Source organism: Plecotus auritus, assembly GCF_963455305.1.
Source record: "Plecotus auritus genome assembly, chromosome: 2".
Lineage (NCBI taxonomy): Eukaryota > Metazoa > Chordata > Mammalia > Chiroptera > Vespertilionidae > Plecotus > Plecotus auritus.
The window spans coordinates 25,413,858-25,434,334 of record NC_137771.1 but is presented as its reverse complement, the minus strand read 5'-3'; the positions used below and the strand labels follow the sequence as shown (position 1 = coordinate 25,434,334).

At 46.8% G+C, this 20,477-nt stretch overlaps 1 protein-coding gene and 1 pseudogene across 8 annotated transcripts; both read right to left on the bottom strand.

Annotated features, from left to right (window-relative positions):
• Positions 1–4,770: 4,770 nt before the first annotated feature.
• On the bottom strand, positions 4,771–18,124 carry UTP11 (UTP11 small subunit processome component). 7 transcript variants are annotated; one of them, XM_080652789.1, is made up of 10 exons: positions 17,970–18,124; positions 15,491–15,626; positions 11,210–11,271; positions 9,667–9,769; positions 9,085–9,198; positions 8,505–8,598; positions 8,279–8,409; positions 5,782–5,892; positions 4,990–5,074; positions 4,771–4,937 (listed from the first exon to the last, which is right to left on the bottom strand). In XM_080652789.1, the coding sequence occupies exons 2-9, from the start codon at positions 15,551–15,553 to the stop codon at positions 4,991–4,993; spliced, it is 762 nt and encodes a 253-aa protein (XP_080508915.1). In that variant the 5' UTR covers positions 15,554–15,626; positions 17,970–18,124; the 3' UTR covers positions 4,771–4,937; position 4,990. The 7 variants fall into 7 exon arrangements, with proteins under 7 accessions (XP_080508915.1, XP_080508912.1, XP_080508913.1 ...); XM_080652786.1 differs by having other exon boundaries at positions 15,491–15,849; positions 17,970–18,033; XM_080652787.1 differs by having other exon boundaries at positions 15,491–15,746; positions 17,970–18,026.
• Positions 14,360–15,362, bottom strand: LOC308242563 (glutathione peroxidase 1-like; annotated as a pseudogene). Its single transcript has 2 exons — positions 15,231–15,362; positions 14,360–14,949 (listed from the first exon to the last, which is right to left on the bottom strand). The product of its transcript is annotated as a glutathione peroxidase 1-like (transcript).
• Positions 18,125–20,477: the final 2,353 nt, after the last annotated feature.

Sequence of the window (20,477 nt, the reverse complement as noted above, 5' to 3'; positions counted from 1 at the left end):
TCCGCTAATGAAGGCCGCTGCTGCCTGCACAGCCAGGGAGCCCGAGCGCATAATAAACGGAGCCTCCTCTGGGAGGAGCTGCTGCCCAGGCCTGAGCTCCGGGACCTGGCAGGGGGTCTGCTTCAGCTCACCTGGCGCCAGCTTGGGCAGAGCTCCCACCCGGGGACTACCCCCTTCCCCGGAGAACGGCCTGGGGCGGCTTCAGGAGCCAGGGCAGGTGGGCAGTGTCAGGGCCCTGAGCACCTGCCACCCCGACACGGCAAACTTAGGTGTGCCCCCAAGATCCACTGATTCCATCTGGGGTTCCTTTCTTAACTTTCCTCCCAGAATGGCCCAATAAGGCCACACGCACGCACGCACGCACGCACGCACGCACGCACGCGCGCGCGGGCGGGCAGCCCTGTCGCTGCCCCTCTGGACTGTCTTATTAACCAGGGAGGCCAGGCAGAGACTAGAAAGCTCATCCAGCCACTGGCGGCCTAGTCTCCATCTGCCATGGAGGCCATCTGCCCCTGTGGGGAGTGGAGGTGGTTTTTAATGCTACCAGCCAGTAACAGGAGGGGGTGGCACCCCCATCTCCATGTGCCAGATGGACCCTGTATCTTCCCACCTCCCTACCACTCAACCTAAAGAGCCCTAAGGGGCCCTTGTCCCCGACCTCCTGGGATCAAATTGGCTCCTTCCCTAGCCCCTGCTCATCCTGAGCTGACGGTCCTAGGCCCGGGCAATCCACTGCTGGCCGCTGGAGACCACAGGCTGCAGAGCGAGGGGGCCTGCAAAGGTCCTGCCCTGCCTTTAAGCAGGAAGACAAGTGCTGCCACCTCCAAAGGGGCTGTCCCTGACATGCTACTCAGCCTGGCTCCAACCCCCTCCTCTTAACCCCTCCGGCGCGGGTCTGTCCGGCCTGCCGCAGAGCGCTGGGGAGATAGGATGGGGAAATTTTCAGTGCTCTCGGGACATGCTGTTTCTGCTGTAGAAGCTGTTTTTTTTGGTTTGGAAAGGTGTTTTTTTCCACCCAGTAATGTGAAAACATGAAACCTGAAACCAACCCCCCACATTTGCCACCTCAGAGCCTTTGGGGTAACTAGGAGAAAGCCGTAAATGAGTCAGGCTGATTCAGAGCAGGGGGTGCTGCTCAGGTGCCTCAGGGCACCACAATTTCATTAACACTTATGATCCGAGCATGGCCGTCAGGTGACAGACGACAGGAGGAAAGGGAAAGGCTTCCTCCCCACCCTCTTTTTCACCCCAAACACAGTCCCCAGATACGCTCCTCTTGTCTAGAAATAGCTAGGTCCTTGGCTCTGTTCTGGACCAGCCCCTACTGCCACCCCCAAAGCAGAGGCCCAGGGCTGTTCTGCTGCCCTGGCTCCAAGCAGTCTGCTTCCCTCCCACAAGAGGGGAGATGGCCACGGCCATTCCTCAAGGCCTCCAGTGAAGCAGGAGAGAAGGGACAGGGAGAACTAGGCACAAACTAGGGTTAGGAGACATGCAGGGAAAGAGAAAGGACCCAGGAATAAGGAGCAGGAGATGGTTTACAGGGAGTCTGAAGCAGGGGCGGCATCCTTCCTTTGACCAGAGCACTTTAGGAAAGAGGCATGACCTGGGCTGTCCCCTCAGCCTCCTAAGTGGTGGGCTGGGGAAAGAAGCTCTGCCCCCCTCCCCCCCAGAGTTTCCTAACTTCTCTCTGATCCATGCCGGCACTTCCTGCTGAGACAGACCCAAGTTGTTGGGTGGGAGTCCTGCCAGCAGGGAGGCCCCGTGACCTGGCTGGGAGAGAGTGCACCCTCTGACCCCAGGAGGCAGCTGCACAAGCCCAAGAAACCTGCCGGCTCAGCCCCAAGACCCAAGACGGCATTTCGAGTCCGCCCCCAATCCCTCCACTCACCTGGGGCTGTGGGCCAGGACTCCCACACACGCTTTGGCCCGCCCTCCCCCAATACCCTGGCACAAGGCTCTGTGAACTGACGCCCTGAGAAAGCTTGAGGAAGGGAGGCCAGCACCATACACCCACTTGCCTCACTCTTTCAAGTCCCAACAGGCCCTGGCCTGGCCAGCCCCCACAGGTTGGCAGCACGTCTGTGTCTGCTGGCTGCCTTCCCTGCTGGAGGACGTGCAGCTCATTGCTCCCTGCCCCACAGCCAGCTCTAAACAAACACGCAACACTGCGTGCGGAGACCCTACCAGGTCTTGGGGGAACGACCCTCTGGACAACCTGGGAGTCCAAGACATTTCCTCCGCGGACCTCGTTAGAAAAGGGGAAAGCCCTCCCCAGCCCAGTCCCTGTCTTGGTGCCACACTAAGCTCCGGCTGGGGGAGCAGGGGCGGGAGAAAACCTTTTTTAGTAAGAGCTCTCCTCGTGGCATTAAATGCAATAAACATATACACACTGAGCACCTATGGAGTCCAGGATGCTGCCCCTGAAGCGGTGTGCTGAGTTGGCTGGACGCCAGCACCATGAGAACCAACCTGAGAAGGGGCAGCAGCTCCACCTACTGGACCCTTTCCCACCCTGTCACCAGGAATCGGTTCCCCAGTCAGACTTGACTCAATAAAGCTAGGGCTTGACCCTCTCCTGCTTTGGTCAGAAGGGCCCTGAGCTGTGTCAACGGACCGAGTGTCTGCTGGGAGCCTGGGGGAGAAGGGAGGTTCCATGTGGTCCAGGTAGTTGCTGCTTTGGAGACCAGGGTTGCACAAGAGACCTGAACCTCACAAGTTCTGACTCAGAAACGCTCCCCACCCCTGTAGGCTGCCCACATTCCCCCTGGCACACACAGCTAGAGCAGCAGGCCAAGAGCCCAAACCACCCTCGGGCCTGGAGGGATGGGTAAGGAACCAAACAATGGGTCAGGAGTCTGGGGTCTCACTCAACACCAAACCCATCAGAACGCCAGGTTCCTTGAGGCTGGAGCCTGTGTCTTGGGTTAGTCACAAGGAACGGCCAATCTCTTCCTTTAGAATCCTTGAGCCTGAGACAGCCCTTCATGTGACAGCAACTCCAGACACCTCACTCTATCCCCTATGATTCTGATTACTTCCAGGCCGGAATGTATGCTACTCCAAGAGGATAGACTTCCAGCTCCTCCTGGCCTGTGCACATGCCTTTCCGAGCATCACTGGGTACTACGTATCATATGGGGGCTTTTGTGTGAGTGTAACCTCCCTGTGTGAAACCCCAGTGGTGAGTTCGTGTACCAGAGGGTACTTCGTGCACGCCCCTGTTCATGAGGCCTGAGCAGTCTGCGCCTGGTGCCATTTGTTAATGCAAGAGCCTGTGAGGTGCATGTGCCTTGGTGTGGGCGTGCACTTCAGGAGAAGGCATTTACGGTAAACGCCCTGCCATCCTTCACCCTCCTGACCAGCAGAGGCAGGAACAGATTGCTAATTGGTCTGCTCACTCCTCTGTCCAACACCTATGCGGCGAGCTCCTTCCCTGGCCAGGATTCCAGTCTCTATGTCATAAGTCTATCAACATTTACTTAGCTCCTCGCCAGAAGAGAGACTTCACCCGAAGACTGGGAAGCACTTCCTAAAGGCAAAAGCTGCGAGCTTCTATTGCCCTGGCTCTTCTTCCTATCTTCCAGGGCCCCCAGATCTCAACCCCACTGGGTATACCATGAGGCTTCCTTTCAGGCTTTGTACAGGAACCCAGCAGTTATGGGAACCTAACTTTTAACTATTTTTTTCCCAGTCCTTAAAATTCACGCATAGCTGTTCCCCCTCCAGGGGACGAGTTGTAAGCAAGCCTCCCAGAATCCTGCTCTTCCCACATTTCCTCTGAGCATGCTCAGTTCTGCCCTAAGGGCTTTGGCCCACCAACCCTATATGGGCAGGTTAGGGTAGGATGGGACTCTGGGAAGAGAAGGAAGCTACCACACACAACCTAGGGTCCATTTCTCCAAATTGCTTAAGGGCTGTTCCAAGCCATTTACAGCCTCAGACTCAGGAGTTGGCCAGGAGCACAGAGGGCAGGAACGGAGAGCTGGGTATGTGCTGATCTGAGCTTCAATAGAGAAGAGGTGGCCCTGTGGGTTCCTAGTTCCAAGGGTTTCTATCTGCAGCTGTAAAGTGTAAGAAAAAATTCCTCCTTGGCTAACTAATGAAGCCATACACCCAATAAATGCAGAATGAAGAGTAAAAACCAGTCTATCCCAGGGGTAGGCAAACTTTTTGACTCGAGGGCCACAATGGGTTCTTAAACTGGACCGGAGGGCCGGAACAAAAGCATGGATGGAGTGTTTGTGTGAACTAATATAAAATCAAAGTAAAGGAGCGGAGGGGAGAGCAAGAGAACCCTCTGCTCTTTCGGCTCCGCGGGCTGGATAGAACAGCCGAACGGGCCGGATCCGGCCCGCGGGCCGTAGTTTGCCCATGGCTGGTATCCTCTGGGTAAAACATTATGTAAACATTAAAAATAAGATTTAATTTTTTCTGTGACTATATATTGCATTGCTGTTTTAAAATTTAGTGACGTAACAAATGGATAAGAGCAAATGACTTAAGTGAAAAAACTAAAATTACAAAAAAATCTAGTGCACACCTCTACAAAATGGAGGTGATAAGCCAGAATGCTCATACTGTTCACCTCCACCACTGTCCGAGCTCCCAGCACTGTGAGTATGCAATAGCTATTTATTGTTCTTGAATAAGTATTTGGATTAGAATTAACTCATTTATTTCCCAAACTTGCTGTAATGAGATATATAACTTTCATAATTTGAAAAAAGTAATTATATAAAAATAAGACTAATTTCACAACCCAAAACCATAAGAGGGGAAAGGAGCATTGATGTTGTTTATATCAAATGTCAGATCTGCAATAAATTATAATTACAAACAGGAACACCATCTCATTTATACGAATGGAATTTGAAGTTACTGGGGGGAAAGGACATAGAGATCTTTTCCATTTGGAATGACAAGGCTTATCTATAACACTTGGACATAGAGATCTTTTCCATTTGGAATGACAAGGCTTATCTATAACACTTCAACGTTTCCGGCGACTCTGAAATTTGTAAATAGCAGGGGAGTTCACCGTTTCTTTCTTCACCTTCACCTTCCGAGTTTTATCCTATAAAAGAGTAAAAGGTTACCAGTACACAGCAGGAGAGGCTTTTGTAAAACAGGGAAGTTCATAACTACCTATTAGGAAACCCCTCACTCCGCCCTTGTCAAAGTGCAGGAGCGACGAGCCCCACCCTAAGGCAACCCCAAGAGGTACGAATCAATTTCCCTGCTGGGCACCTAACACTGGTACTAGTGTGCAGAGATTCTTGGGAAAACTGAGAAGGTACTCAAATCATTTTTTGGGGGGTAGGGCTCACAAACCCCAGTTGAGAAAGGCAAAACTCAATGATCTGCAAAGCTGAAGAATTTGACATTTAGAGGAATCATAATATGAAAGGGGCATCTTATATTCCTCAGCTCTGTTATTTATCTACACAATGTTGCCTATTTTTAAACACCAATGAGAGACACGCACTGTTTTGTTAACCTGTTTAAATGTTAAAGATAGCTGCTCATAAGCTATAAAGTTCATATGCTACCCGATCCTACCCTTTGCTGTTCCAGAGCACTGACTAATAAGCCTCTTATTACCTTCTTAATCAAGGCACATTTCAACACTGTCAGAGTAGCAGACACTGGCTCAAACCACTGCCCCTGAGGAGCAGACATTTTCACCGGGGTTGATTTACACACAGCTGAAATCCAGCCTCAGTTAAGACCTTCACAAGGGGAAAAAAAAAAAAAAAAGAAGGCCAAAGGCTCTCTCCTCACCAGAAGATCTTTGCGTGTTTGAATTTTCTGTGCAATAATGAACAATTTCCTCTCGCGTTCAATCCGCTGTGTCAGGCAGTTATACTGCTTTTGCCTTTCTTTAGCTATCCGCTGCAGAGGAAACACACACATTTTCAATAAAACACTTAACAGGACAAAAAATAAATAAGAAACTGTTTTTTAACCCACTTAAGCCCCAATGCATAAATGGTTTTACCAACTCACTTCTTACACCAGAATAAATGACACTGTATGTTACTAACAAGTAAGGGTACTATAAAAGTTGTCCATTTTAGGAACATCACATCTTTTTTTTTTTTTAATTAAATATATTTCATTGATTTTTTACAGAGAGGAAGGGAGAGGGAAAGAGTTAGAAACATCAATGAGAGAGAAACATCGATCAGCTGCCTCCTGCACACTCCCTACTGAGTATGTGCCCGCAACCAAGGTACATGCCCTTGACCAGAATCGAACCTGGGACCCTTCAGTTCACAGGCCGACGCTCTATCCACTGAGCCAAACCGGTTAGGGCGGAACATCACATCTTGAGCTGAACTTCCGGAACCTTGAAGACTTGCCCGGGACACGTGGCTCACCTGGAGCAGTCAGGACTGTCTCGAGCCTCACGGTCCTCAGGAATCTTTCCACTACTACACTAAGCTGCTTCAACCTTCATGTGAGTGTCCGGTTACTAAGATGATGCAGAATGGGCCAGTACTGGAAACCCTCACACAGTGAGTAGGGAAAAGAGAAGGACACCAGGCAGTGTACTGGTGCCGGAGAACCGCAGCTCGGAGAGCAGGCGTTTGTCAGTGGACACTGACCTGAGAATTCCCACTGCTGCTGATGCCTCCAACACCAATGTTCCTTCAATTTGGGGGAATTGTAAACCTCTAAGAAACTGAGGAAAACTTTGGGTTATTTCTTGAAATAAATGTACTTATGTGTGGACAAGTTTATAGGGATCTTCTCTCATGGAACCCCAGTTGAGAAAGGTAGAACTTTTTATTTTTCTTAAATTTTTTAAAAAATGTTTTTACTGATTTCAGAGAGAGAGAAGGAAGAGAGAGAAACATCGATGTGAGAAACACTGATCAGCTGCCTCCTGCACGACCCCAGTAGGGATCAAGCCCACAAACCCAGGAATGTGCCCTGACTGGGGATGGAACCGGCAACCTTCTGGTGCATAGGAGGACGCTCAACCAGCTGAGCCACAGCAGTCAGGATAAGAAAGGCAGAACTAAATGACCTAAATGTGTATACACATAGATACCTATTTCCTCAAAATGTCAGTGGGAAGAGGGTGTTCAGGCTCCTAAAGTCCATTTGTGGACTGCCCACCCCTTCCAACTTACAGACTGAGCATTCCTTTGCAATCCACTCACAGCCATCTCTTAATAAAAATAATTTTCCTTTAAACACAACTATCAAAAGAAACACTACTAGACAAAAATGGTGAGATCCAAACTTTCCCAATTTCTCAAAAGTTATGTTAGTGAACTCTTCTACACAGGAACTTGGAACTCTCATCTCCTTAGGGACTGCCACAATACTTGAAAATCATCAGTGACACAGCTAATTGAAAATACAACTAATTGGCAAACAGGGTTATCTCGAGAACACTAGTCAGCCGGCTCCTCAGCTGGAAGTGTTATCTGCATAGAGGGGAATATTGCTGGGCCTCAGACTTAAACAATTGCCTGATTCTAGCGTAGTCTCACAGCAGTGGCTTCAGACAGCTTTTGTTTTCACTTTATTGCACAGACTGTCAAATTTATGGGATTACCCAATATAGTCAAACTAATTAGGGGTATTTATATTACTAAGGCAAGTTTAGCTGCCTCTGAGCTAGAGAAACTGCTGTGAAATTAAACATTGGAAGCAAAGCTGATGCGGAATAAATGATTCAAATCAAAACAGAACAGCTGTCTGACTGAAACACATTGACAGCATTTTTTTTTTTTTAAATGAATCAGTCAGAAGTGAGAGTTCAACTCCAGAAGGCTTTGAGAAAAGCATGTCTTCTGCACAAACCCAGTTACGGTGATGAAAAACACCATAAGGAAGAGTCAATACAAAATTTTGGTACAAATGCATAATATGAAAGACTTTTTGATACATGTATTCACTGCTAAAGGTTCGGTATCAAAGTATACCAAACCGCTTAATCGTCAGTGCCCTCTCCTTTCTCTGTATTTTAAAACTGTTGGCACCTGTTACAAGCCTTAAAAGCACAAAGCCCAGGGTTAGAGCTAGAATTCAAATGAAGGTCAAAAGGGTAACACCTATGCTCCTGACCACTAGGCTACCCATCCTCCAATCTGAGAAACCTAGGAACTCTCCTCCACTCCCATCCCCATCATCAAACCCTCCTTCTACTTCTCTAAGGGAACTTGATGTGTTTTCCACAAATAATTATTTTAAATTTGGTGACCAAAAAAAAAGGAATCTAGATCCCCCCAATTCAGACCCAAAAAAAAATGGAGTAAATTACCTTAAGTCCAGTCTGATGAGTAACTCCTTTCACTTTCTCCTTCTGCAAGGTCTCTATGGTGGGTCTATTAAAGACTCTGTCCACTAATTCCGGGGCAGTTCGCAGGTGAGTTGCAATATCAAACCGTTCAACTAAAAGTCAAGACAATCCTTAAAGCACTGTCTCTAACACCAAACAACACAGAAAAATATGCTAGACTGTCCCAGGAACTTCAAACATTTCATACCTTCCTTTTTAGTGTCAAAAAAGAACACATGCTTATTCTGTTGCTTCCCCTGGAAATCCAGCAGATGGAGCTCTGATTTCAGTCTTTCAATTTTCTAGAATACAGAATATGGTCTCATTTTACATTGGGCTCTTACAGGGTATCAGAAATGAATTTGCAAAAGTTTAAACCATTTCACATCATTATCACCAACCAGCAAAGAAACTGCTTCATTCTTTTAAAGGAAAGGACCAGTAAAATTTATCAAGCACCAACCACATGTCAGACTTGGCATAATCCAAAACTCATTTAATCCTTACAACAAACCTATGAGATAGAAAGGAGGAAAGACCTTCATAGAGGTAAATTTGTCCATAATCTTGGGGCTAATAAGTGGTAGAGCCAGAATTCAAACTGAGTCTGTCTCATTCCCCACATTAAACCCTTTCCATCCTACCATGCTTCTAAATCACTTTCACAATTAATTAAGCATACTTGGAGATTGTAAATGCCAGAAGCAATCAACATATCATTTTGGTTGAGGGCTTTATTTTTCTTAACCAACAAAAACACATCAGAACAAAGAGTTTTCAGTCGTTACCTTAGCTTCCGCAACCCTTTTCATTTCTATATATTTGACATCCTGAGTTCTCATCAGTTTCAGCTGTTCTGGAGTTACTTCTTCTTTAGTCTCCGGGATAACATGAACGCCATCCTAAAATCCAAATTTCAAAGACACATTCCCTATTAGATTAAAATCATTTCTAAGTTGTTGACATAGTTCATGGTTGGAACAAAGACAACCTAAAGCTTTATGCAATAGCAATTCCATGCACTAGGCCAATGGTCAGCAAACTGCAGCTCGCGAGCCGCAGTTTGCCGCTCTGTTGACCAGTGAGTTTGCCGACCACTGCACTAGGCCCTCAAGGTGCACGGTCAATTTAGCACACCCAGTCATCCACTCTTCTAACGGCTCCAGGCATAAGAGAACTCAGAGCCAGGGGCAGAAATGCTTGCTGCTCATGAAGGGGCAGTTTTGCCTTGGACACTGGCCAACAGCAGCACCTGGACAACTGGAAGAGGCTAAGTAAAGTCCAAGATTCTTTCTCTCCACCTCCTCCCCCATCCTTATTTCCTTATTGAGTCGGAGCTCAAAACACTAACTGATCCATTAGACACCCACCTGGAGTTTAACTCGAGTCATTTTATAGTAGAATTCATCTGGATTTTTTTCAAGAGCTTTCTTTCGAAGAGCTCTGAGGTATTCTTGCTTTTTCCGGTAGTCACTAAAAAGCAGGTTAAACAAGGTTCATACCAAAAAAGAAAAACCCAACAACACAACAAGCAAACTTTACAAGCAGCTAAAGTTCGCACAAAATGAAACTCAAAAAGCCAAAGCAAAAAAAAAAAAAAGCCCAAAGCAATGACTACATTTGATCCACACGCCACTGTCACTGATGTTGAGCTCCTGTCTGCAGGTCCTCTCCTGGTCCAATCTTACCTGAAATTAACTGTCCTATCTCACATATGTTTTTAGTGCCATTTATATCATTACAAGGAGAGACCAAACAAAGCACAAATTAAAACTGGGTTCTGATTCAAGCTTTGGGCACCAAGTGACCAAATAAGATTCAGAAATTACACAATGCGCCCTGACCGGTTTGGCTCAGTGGATAGAGCGTCGGCCTGCGGACTCAAGGGTCCCGGGTTCGATTCCAGTCAGGGGCATGTACCTTGGTTGCGGGCACATGCCCGGTGGGGAGTGTGCAGGAGGCAGCTGATCGATGTTTCTCTCTCATCGATGTTTCTAACTCTCTATCCCTCTCCCTTCCTTTCTGTAAAAAGTCAATAAAATATATTTTAAAAAAAGAAATTACACAATGCATTATAGCAAAGTAACCAGAATCATGGATTCTGGAGCCAGACACCCTGGGTTCAAACTGTGACTCTACCACTTCTGGCTGAGTAATCTTAGATAAGTTAGTTAACCACTCAGTGTCCCCACTTAGTCTGTAAATGATATGATAACAGTAGTATCCCAGAAGGCTGTTGGGAGGAATGAGTGTAAAAGTTGTAACTCCCCTGGAGCACTGCCTGCCCGGTAGCAGCCCTCAGTTATTATTATCAGCCTTAAAAACTCAGAGACCCAGAGCAACCCATCGCCCACCATCTGTACCAGGAGCATAAAAAAAGACTTCAGCTAACAAATAATCATAAAGTATTTTGCAAATAAAGTGCAAATGAAGAAGAAGAATGGGGATAATTGTTTTGTAAAATGTTTTCAGAGTTCATTATCACCCACGCTCAGTCTCATAAATCCATCTTTCACATCTCTTCATTCCACACCACACACATGGTGATGTAAGAGACTCAACAACTGGAATTTTAGATTTTATCTTGCACTTCAAGAAAAGGGAGTGAGAAAAGACTCAGCTTTTGGCTCAAACACCAAGGCAGGGGCAAATCAAAGCCACTATGAGAAAATGATCTGTAGCAACACAATAAAAAAAAACAACTCACAATGCCACTACAGTTAAATAAATAATGCTCTGCTAAACAAAGACAGAAGTTTAGGGTCACAGACAAGTATCTGACAGGCTGCCAGAGCTTGGGCCATTTTATCAATGGCAGGAAATTATCCCCTGTTGGACACAGGCAATTCAACTGCAGTGCAGGGAGACTGGAAGCTTTCTTGGCAGCATCTCTACCAGAAAGAATGAACTCACTTTGCACGAAGTTTGTAATCTTTCTTTTTCTCCAGCAGGCCCAGATGTTTTCGAAAGCCAGGCTAGAAAACAGAAGAAGAAAAAGTGTTACATTTCCTCACAACATGATGGGAACAAGCATCTCTGGAGCGCTCAGTCAATCCATGTCCTTGGAGCCAATGTGCTACCCTATTCCCTCCCCTCCCCCGACTGGGCTCTGCCTCAGGATGAGGGGAACTGTGCAGGCGCCAGAGAGGTCACAAGCACTGCCGTAGTAGGCGTCCCGGCCTATTAAGGACAGAGAAAGGCAACAATGACTCGGCACTAAGCTAACAGTTGCCAGTTGTACTAAAATTACTACAGACTTAATCCAAGGGTTTATAAAATACTATGAAGGGAAAATATAGTAACAGGCAACTGTGGTAAGAGAGCTAAATTTAGAGACTGGAGAATTGGATTCAAATCCAAGCTTTACCTCTTAACAATTTGTGACCTTGGGCAAATCACTTAACTTCTCTGAGCTGCTGTTTCCCAACTATAAAATGAAAATAGTAGTATCTATTTCTCGTGGTTATCATAAGGATTCCATAAGCCTCTGGAAGTGGTAGTGTCTGCACATGGCTTGGCACGTAACAGGTGCCCAGCATATGTTTACTGTGATTATTATACCTTTGATACAAAGTATGAGAGAAAACCAAGTATGACAGAATATACTTTCTGTGACACTGAACTTGGATAGCACAAAAGGTACAAGGATTATATATTGCTCTTATCTTTCTACAAGCTACCATTTGTTGAGCATTTAATATATATCAGGGTCTAAACTAGATGCTTTTGCATATAGTATCCTAACAGGCCACATTTATTAAGTACTTACTCTGTTACAGAGCAATCTGCTATGCTCATCAATTATGATCACATTTAATCCCCACAACTATCATGGAAAATAGGTAAAACAAAGAAATGGCTATCCCAATATTCCAAAGGGGAGAAAGGTTTAGGCAGGGGTCCTCAAACTACGGCCCACGGGCCACATGCGGCCCGCCGAGGACATTTATCCGGCCCACCAGGTGCCGCTGCCTGTCCTGCTTAGCAGCAGACTCGTCCCAGGCCCGCAGTGCGCATAGGAATTTGTTCATAGTTTTTTTTAAAAACTATAGTCCGGCCTTCCAACGGTCTGAGGGACAGTGAACTGGCCCCCTGTTTAAAAAGTTTGAGGACCCCTGGTTTAGAGAATGACTTGCCGAAGAACACAGAACTCGTAAGTGGCAAAGCTAGAATTAGAATCCATTCTATCTGGGGCCACAGTCTGTACTCTTCCTCTCCCCACTGGACTGCATCCTTTTCTGCTTTAAACAATCTTAACTTTTTTTTTTAGAGAATTTTTATGAGTTTATTTGAGCTAAACTGATGACATATTCAGGGAAGCAAGACATCAAATGCTCCCTTATCTCAACTTTTGAGGAACTGCATACACTTCTCCATTGTTTAAACTTGTATATTAATTTTTAATAGTCACCTTTCTCATCTATTATCTTTGAAGTGATACAATAAAGAATTCAATATTTAAAAATACCCAAAACCTCTCCTGATAATTTTTATTTTAATTACAGCAGATAAAGAAGACTGACAGAATAGAGAAAGAAAAGGGTCAAATGGGCAACATCATGAGGCAGAAATCTTGAAAGCTCCATGTCACTTGAATGTATATCGGCATTATAGAAAAAATCCTGGCACTGCATCTGAAATAGTTCAGATAATTACATTTCCCCCTCCAAACAGAATATCTTCAGTAGCTCCCCACTGCCTCAATGAAGAATCAATAGGATAAAGTCCAAACTTGACCCAAATAGGAAGTGCTCTTGTCAATGTGTTTACCAACCTTTACAGATGGCCTTCTCCACACCTTTCCCACGAAGACCCTCTATTCCTATTCAGACATGGCCATGTCTTATTCATGACCTGCCTTGAAAGCCCTCTGTCTCCTCTGCTAATCTAAACCAACTACTTACAACTATGACTCTAGACACACTACTCAATCGCTCTAAGCATCAGATGCCTCATTTGTAAAATGAGGACCACATCCCCCGCATAGAGATGCTGTAGGATTATGAGATAATCTTTGTACAGCATGTTGAGCTGTACCTAACAGTCAGTGCTAAAAAAGTGACAGCTACTATCATTGCCTTTCAAGTCCAGCAAGTTTCATCATGATGCTTTCTCTCATCATCTCTACTCTTCCCACTCAAATTCCTCATTTGGCATTTTTTTATGTGCCACCTCTTATAAAACTGCCTCTTTATTCATCTTTTAGTAGCCTCTGGATTCAAAACACTTGGTCTGATTCCTGGCTTTGCCACTTGCCAACTATAGCTGTATGTCTTTGGGCAAATTACTTACCCTATCTGAACCTCAGTATCCTCATCTGCAAATGTGAAAACACAATAGTACCACTTCCACACACTGTTGGGAGTTACGTAAAGAGATAATGAGAGGACAGCATTTTGCACTTTGTCTGGCTTGGGCACACAGTAAGCACTTCTAGCTATTATTACTTTTAGTTAGATCCACACACAGGTCCAAACAAGGTGGCAAATTACACTATTGCTCCCAGCACACCACAGAGCACACACTAAGTAAACAATAAATGTCTGAGAAATGCGATTAAGCAGGAAGACTGAACTGTGGTTAAGAGGCCTTAGTTCCATTCCATCAGCTGGCCGCAAACTTTAGGCACATCCATCTCCCTCTCTTTCTCATCTGTAAAATGAAGCTAGACCAGATATCTCTAAGGGCCTTTCTGAGTTGGTATTATGGGATTCCCACAATTGGTCTTGCAGGCGTAGAGGTGGAATAAATTGATTCTGCATACATTAAGCGAATTTCTACTCAACCTCCCCACACACACACCCTCCAGAGAAGTCCTACAAATGTTTATTCAGCCTGAATTTGGTGTTTGTGACTGGGCACATCACTTTATTATTTTCTTCCCCCCGCTGACACCGGACAGTTTGTGAAAAGCTATGGTGTGGGAGGGGGTGGCTGGGGTGGACAGGACCAGGGCCCATCTGGGGGATTTAGCTGGAAATCAGGCATTTCTCCACGTAGGTTTAGAGGCAACACCTTCATGGATAAATCCCCCAGAGGGCTAGGTGGGTGAGTAGGGGCGCCTTAGGCGTCGGGCTCCATGTCAATGGTGGGAAAGCACCGGCTGTACCTGCGCACAGGCACGCAGTCCGGGCCCACCAGGAACTTCAAGTTCCAGGCCTCGTTGCGGCACACGGGAGACCAGGTGATGAATTTGGGGTGTGTCATGAGCGCAGTGGCGTCGTCACTGGGTGCGGGCATAGCCTCCCGCAGGCAGACAAAGGGGGGGTGCGCCTGCGCGCCGTTCACCTCGCACTTCTCGAAGAGTTTGAAGTTGGGCTCGAACCTGCCACCAGGCCTGACATACTTGAGGGAATTCAGGATCTCTTCATTCTAGGCGTTCTCCTGATGCCCAAACTGGTTGCACAGGAAGCACAGCACGACCAGACTCCGCGGCCGAGGCGCCGCTGCAGCTCCTTCATCTGGGTGTAGTGGCGGACCATCATGCCTCAGAGTGAGGCCATGTTCCCAATGAGCAGCACCTTGCCCCGCTGTGAGGCCAGGCTCACGGGCTCCCCGCCGGCCCGCGGGCGCGCAGAGAACGCGTGCACGGAGTGCGGGGCCGCAGCCAGCTGAGCGGCGCACAAGGCGTGGGGATTGCAGAATAGGGAGCGCTGGGGACAGGAACCTGGGGGCGTCACTTTAGCTCTAAGGGCCTCAGTTTCCTCATTTGTATAATGAGGGTGGGAAACACCAACATTACAAGGTGAGACATAAACAAAAAGCCCACGGTGATGACACTATATTCATAACATCGGTTATCTTCGGTCACAGCCCCTATACGCAGGGAGCAGAGCCGCGCACCTTTAGATGAGGGTGCCAGTTCCAGCCGGGGCACTTACTGGCTGTGTGATCTTTGACTTCAAGTTCCGCAGAGGTCAAGCCCTTTACACACAGTACCCCGTTTCACTATCTCATTTAAAACTTGCAAGATAGCTTTGATTATCCCCGTGCTCTCCCCAAAAAAGAACGACAGGCCCCCTCTTCGCTTGGCCAAGAGGCCCCGCCCCAGCCACGCCGGCGTCATTACCATATATTTGCATTTATTTACACGCAGTGTCTGCGTACAGACCCGGACCGCAAGCAAAGAGGGGGTTGGGGCGAGAGAAGCACATGGGGCCAGAGCCGGCGCTCGTGGATCCTGTGAGGTCTTACCTGGCTTCGCTCTCGGTGTTCCCGCTGTCGGGACTTAGCTGCTTTCCGAAAAGCCGCCGACATATCTGCTCACGCCTGGGAAAGCTCAGTAGACAACGCCGGCGCCGCACCACCTCAGTCTCCGGGTCCACTGAACCTACAGGAAACGGGCCTAGCCGTGGAGGTTTAGGACCGCCCACTTCCTCTCCACAGCCTATGTGGCGCCTGCTTTTCCGGAAGTACGTCCTGTAGCAAAGGCGTCCACCACAGGCTGCTTCTGGGAAATGTAGTGTATTCTCGTGAATTGACAAGAGGCAGTTCTTATTCGCCAGAGCATGTCCACGTGTACCTCGCCTTCGCGCTCGGCTCCGCGTTGGCACCTGGGAACACGTGTCTGGCACTGACCTCGGCTGAGCTGGGCCTAGAGTTTGTGCATGCGCAGTCACCTGCGGCTGTGCTCCACTTGCCTTATTACCCAGTGCATTTAAAGCCAGGAGCTGTGTGAATTTTACAGTGTGCTGGAAAAGAGGACTCGATAGAGAGACAACAGACTCTAAAATCATGTCTGACTCTGCTACTTACTGGCTGTGTGACTTTTGACAAGTCACTTGACTTTAATGAGCATCATTTTTCTCATCCATAAAACAATAATACTAGCATGCACTGCTTGCCTCATAGGGCAATCAAGGAGCTCACGGTTGAATGGAGGAGTCATACCATAGCAATAGTTTTAAAGTTCTGAGCCTTATCCCCTCAAGAGAATGGCTGGTTGGCAGAATGAGTGTCAGAGGCAGTACAATGTAAATAATTAGGACCATAAACCATGAAAGTGTGTTCTGATCCTAACTGCTGCCCATCAAGACAAAGTTAGCTTCATTCGACCTTGGTCTCCCCATCTGTAAAATTAAGGTAATGATACTATACCCACAGAATGGTTGTGAGATTAAGTGAAATAATATGTTTAAAATGCTGTGTTCAGCCCAGTTTGGTCAGTGGATAGAGCATAGGCCTGCGGACTGAAAGGTCCCAGGTTTGATTCTGGTCAAGGGCATATGCCTGGGTTGCAGGCTCCATCCCCAATAGGGGATGTGCAGCAGGCAGCTGATCAATGATTCTCTCTCATCATTGCTGTTTCTCTCTTTCTTTCCCTCTCCCTTCCTCTCTGAAATCAATTAAAAAAATTTTTAAAGAACTTTTTTAAAATGCTGTGTTCACGCCCTAGCCGGTTTGGCTCAGTGGATAGAGCGTCAGCCTGGGGACTGAAGGGTCCCGGGTTCGATTCCAGTCAAGGGCATGTACCTTGGTTGCGGGCACATCCCCAGTAGGGGGCGTGCAGGAGGCAGCTGATCGATGTTTCCATCTCTCTATCCCTCTCCCTTCCTCTCTGTAAAAAATCAATAAAATATATTTTAAAAAAAATAAAATAAAATGCTGTGTTCACAATCAATTAGAGCTATTATTGTTGTTATTATTACTAAACCTAACTGTAAGGATAGAGAGTGTTGGGCACAGCAGAGCCCTCGTGAGGGATTTGATTTCTTTTCCATCACGTAAAGCTAGCCTTCAGTGAGTTCTGAAATTGCACCCATTTCACACGACCGGGCTCACTCTTCCAGCTGAGGAGCTCTGAGGAAATCCTCTCCTCTGTCCTTGGAGGCATGAGTCCAATAGACCAGTGGGCATGAAAAACCTGGAAGTAGCTGAGATCTGCAGTGTAAAAAGTTTTTTCTGCATCTGAGTCTGAGCCTTGCCCAACTAGTGCTACATCATTCACAAATTTCTATCTCATTTGTTATTTAACCATTGAAAGACAAGGCCCTTCATGATCCCCACAGATGTCCACCTTTCCAGCCTCATCTTTTTTAAAAATATATATTTTTACTGATTTCAGAGAGGGAGAGAGAGATAGAAACATCAATGATGAGAGAGAATCATTGATTGGCTGCCTCTTGCACGCCCCCTACTGGGGATCAAGCCCACAACCCAGGCATATGTCCTTGACCGGAATCAAACCCGGGACCTTTCAGTCCCCAGGCCGACACTCTATTCACTGAGCCAAACCAGCTAGGGCTCCAGCCTCATCTTGATTAAGAAGCCCAGCCATCAGGCAGAGTGACCAGGTGGCAGCCCCAGTCCCTCCTGCCACTCCCTCTGAAAAGGCATTGAGAGATGGGTATACCCAGGAGAAGGCAGGTCTGCACACTGAAAGGGGGAAGGAACCCTAGGCAGCCCAAAGGGTAAGAATGAGCAATACACCCAAAGAAGGAAAGACGTTTTCTCACTGGGGGAAGGAGGGCTTGTGGTTACAAGCATCAGAGAATGATTCAGCACCCAGAGGAAACCACGAGAGGCCTGTCAGTCATCACCCAAGACCTCCTTTTAAAAGCTTTTCCAAGGTGAGAGAATAGCCGTGAGACCCTGAGCAAGCCCCCTTCCACCACAAGATAAGGACGAGTGTGTGGGGACCTCCTGAGTGGCTGAAAGGCTAGATCTCACTTACCCAAGGCTAGTTGTTCAACACTCAGGCTCTGCTTCCAGTCCCAGCTCAGACACACCTGTTCCCTGAAGAGGGGGGTGGGGGGAGAGGCTGAGGAGAAACAGGAACAGGGAGTCCATGTGGTTGATCCCTAGAGCTCCCTAGGGCACGTCCTCCTGGTCATCGGAAATAGAGCAGGCAGGGAAATGTGAGCCCACTGGGGAGCTGGAAATGGAGAAGGGAACCAGAGGGGCATTTATAGTTTAGGCATCAGGAACAACAATGATAAACAGCCCCATGCCCTACACCAGTTTCCCTTCCTCAGGTTGGGCCAAGTCAGAAATCTCCTAACTTTTTCTAGCCTCCAGACTCCAAGTCCAGCAGCACAACCTTAACACCTGATCATGAAACATTGAATATTGAATACCTACTGTGTGCTCTCATCCAATCCTCACAAGAATGCTGTGAGACAGGAAGGCAGCCACTCTTAACAGATAAGGAGACTGAAGCTTAAAGAGATTAAATGACTACAGAGGCTGTAGAGTTTAACAGTTAGGCTCTTGAAGGGAACCAAAGTTTTGTCACCCTGAAGCTGCCTTTTTGGGAAATTTAAGCTGTTTATTAAGAAACAAAAGACTCAGAAATCTAATAAGCCATTTTGCCTCCCCCCCCCCCCCACTTTTCCCCTGTGTCCAAAAAGGTCTTGTACACCCATTGTTGCCTCGTTGTCATTGGGATTTTTATTCCTATGTGGATACCCCTTGTCCATGTATTAAAAACTTTCATTTTAGCCAAAACCGGTTTGGCTCAGTGGATAGAGCGTCGGCCTGTGGACTGAAAGGTCCCAGGTTCGATTCCGGTCAAGGGCACGTACCTTGGTTGCGGGCACATCCCCAGTAGGGGGTGTGCAAGAGGCAGCTGATCGATGTTTCTCTCTCATCGATGTTTCTAACTCTCTATCCCTCTTCCTTCCTCTCTGTAAAAAATCAATAAAATATATTAAAAAAAAAAAACTTTCATTTTCACCCTAGCCATTTTTGCTCAGTGGATAGAGCATTGACCTGTGAAGGCTCTCAAGTTCAATTCTGCTCAAGGGCACAAGCCTGGGTTGCGGGCTCAATCCCCAGTAGGGGGCCTGCAGGAGGCAACCAATTAGTGATTCTCTCTCATCATCATTGATGTTTCTGTCTCTCTCTCCCTCTCCCTCTCTGAAATAAAAAATATGTATCTTCTTTTTTTTAAGTTTTGTTTTCTGAGACAGCATGGAGGGACCTGGAGAGTATCATGCTAAGTGAAATAAGTCAGTCAGAGAAAGACAAGTATCACATGATCTCACTCATATGTGGAATCTAAGTAACAAAATGAACTGATGAACTGAGTGGATCCAGAAGCATGGAACAGGGTGCGGAATCTCTGAGGGAAGGCAGAGGGTGGGTGGGTGGGTGGGAAGTAATCAACCAAGAACCTTGTATGCATATATGCATAGCTCAGACAAGGGGGGAGGGGAGCAGTGAGGGCCTGGGGTGAGGGGTGGGGGTGGGCTAGAGGGGGTCAATGGGGGAAAACAGGGGACTTATGTAATACTTTCTACAATAAAGAATTATCAAAATAAATAAATAAAAATATAAACGCAAAAAGAAAAAAAAACCACTTTTATTTTCTCCTGTTAATCTTCTCTGTTAATTTGATGATTAGCCCAGTAAGAAGAACTTAGAAGGTGGGAGAAAAAGTATTAATATTTTTAGCCCCACACTCTTTTCTTGGCATAAGAAGTTTTAACATCTGACTGGATTTGAATCCAATCTGCCATTAGCTGTGTCGCCCTTGGCAGGTTACTTACTCTCTCTGTGCCTCCATTTCCTCATCCTTAAAGCAGGGATAAAATTAGACATTTCAAAAGTTGTTGGAAAATCAAGTGCATTAATATATTATAAACTGCCCAGACAGGGCTCGTGCAAAGTAAGAACTCAGAAAAGGTGGGCTGTTTAAGGATGTTCAAGCCATGAATAAAAACCAGAGACCCCAGCCCTAACCAGTTGGCTCAGTGGGTAGAGCGTTGGCCTGCAGACTGAAGAGTCCCAGGTTCGATTCCGGTCAAGGGCATGTACCTTGGTTGCAGGCACATCCCCAGTAGAGGGTGTGCAGGAGGCGGCTGATAGATGTTTCTAACTCTCTATCCCTCTCCCTCCCTCTCTGTAAAAAAAAAAAAAAAAAAAAAAATCAATAAAATATATTTAAAAAAACAAAAACAGAGACCCCAACTCTGCCTTTGACCCAGCACCATCCTTACTCACTCATAACCTCTCCCTTTCAGAAGGCTGCTCACCAGTTCCCTTCCCCCAGAGCAAACTGTTTTTTGCCTTCTACTCCAAACCGGCCAGACAAACCCCAAAGAAAGGGCCCACACTCAGCTGCTCACTCCCTGGATTCCTGATAACAGGTGCCTATGGTCCAAACTAGGGGGAGAAGAAGGGGTCCAAACTGAAGCACGTCTGTCATTCATGCATTCTTCAAACATTTATTACCCAAACA

Excerpts from the sequence above, each read along its gene's own strand:
- UTP11 (XM_080652789.1), bottom strand. The coding sequence starts at position 15,553 with ATGTCGGCGGCTTTTCGGAAAGCAGCTAAGTCCCGACAGCGGGAACAC. Across the intron at positions 9,199-9,666 it reads TGACTCGAGTTAAACTCCAG|GATGGCGTTCATGTTATCCC; the intron begins GTGGGTGTCTAA and ends TTTGGATTTTAG. Across the intron at positions 8,410-8,504 it reads TTTTGACACTAAAAAGGAAG|TTGAACGGTTTGATATTGCA; the intron begins GTATGAAATGTT and ends CTTGACTTTTAG.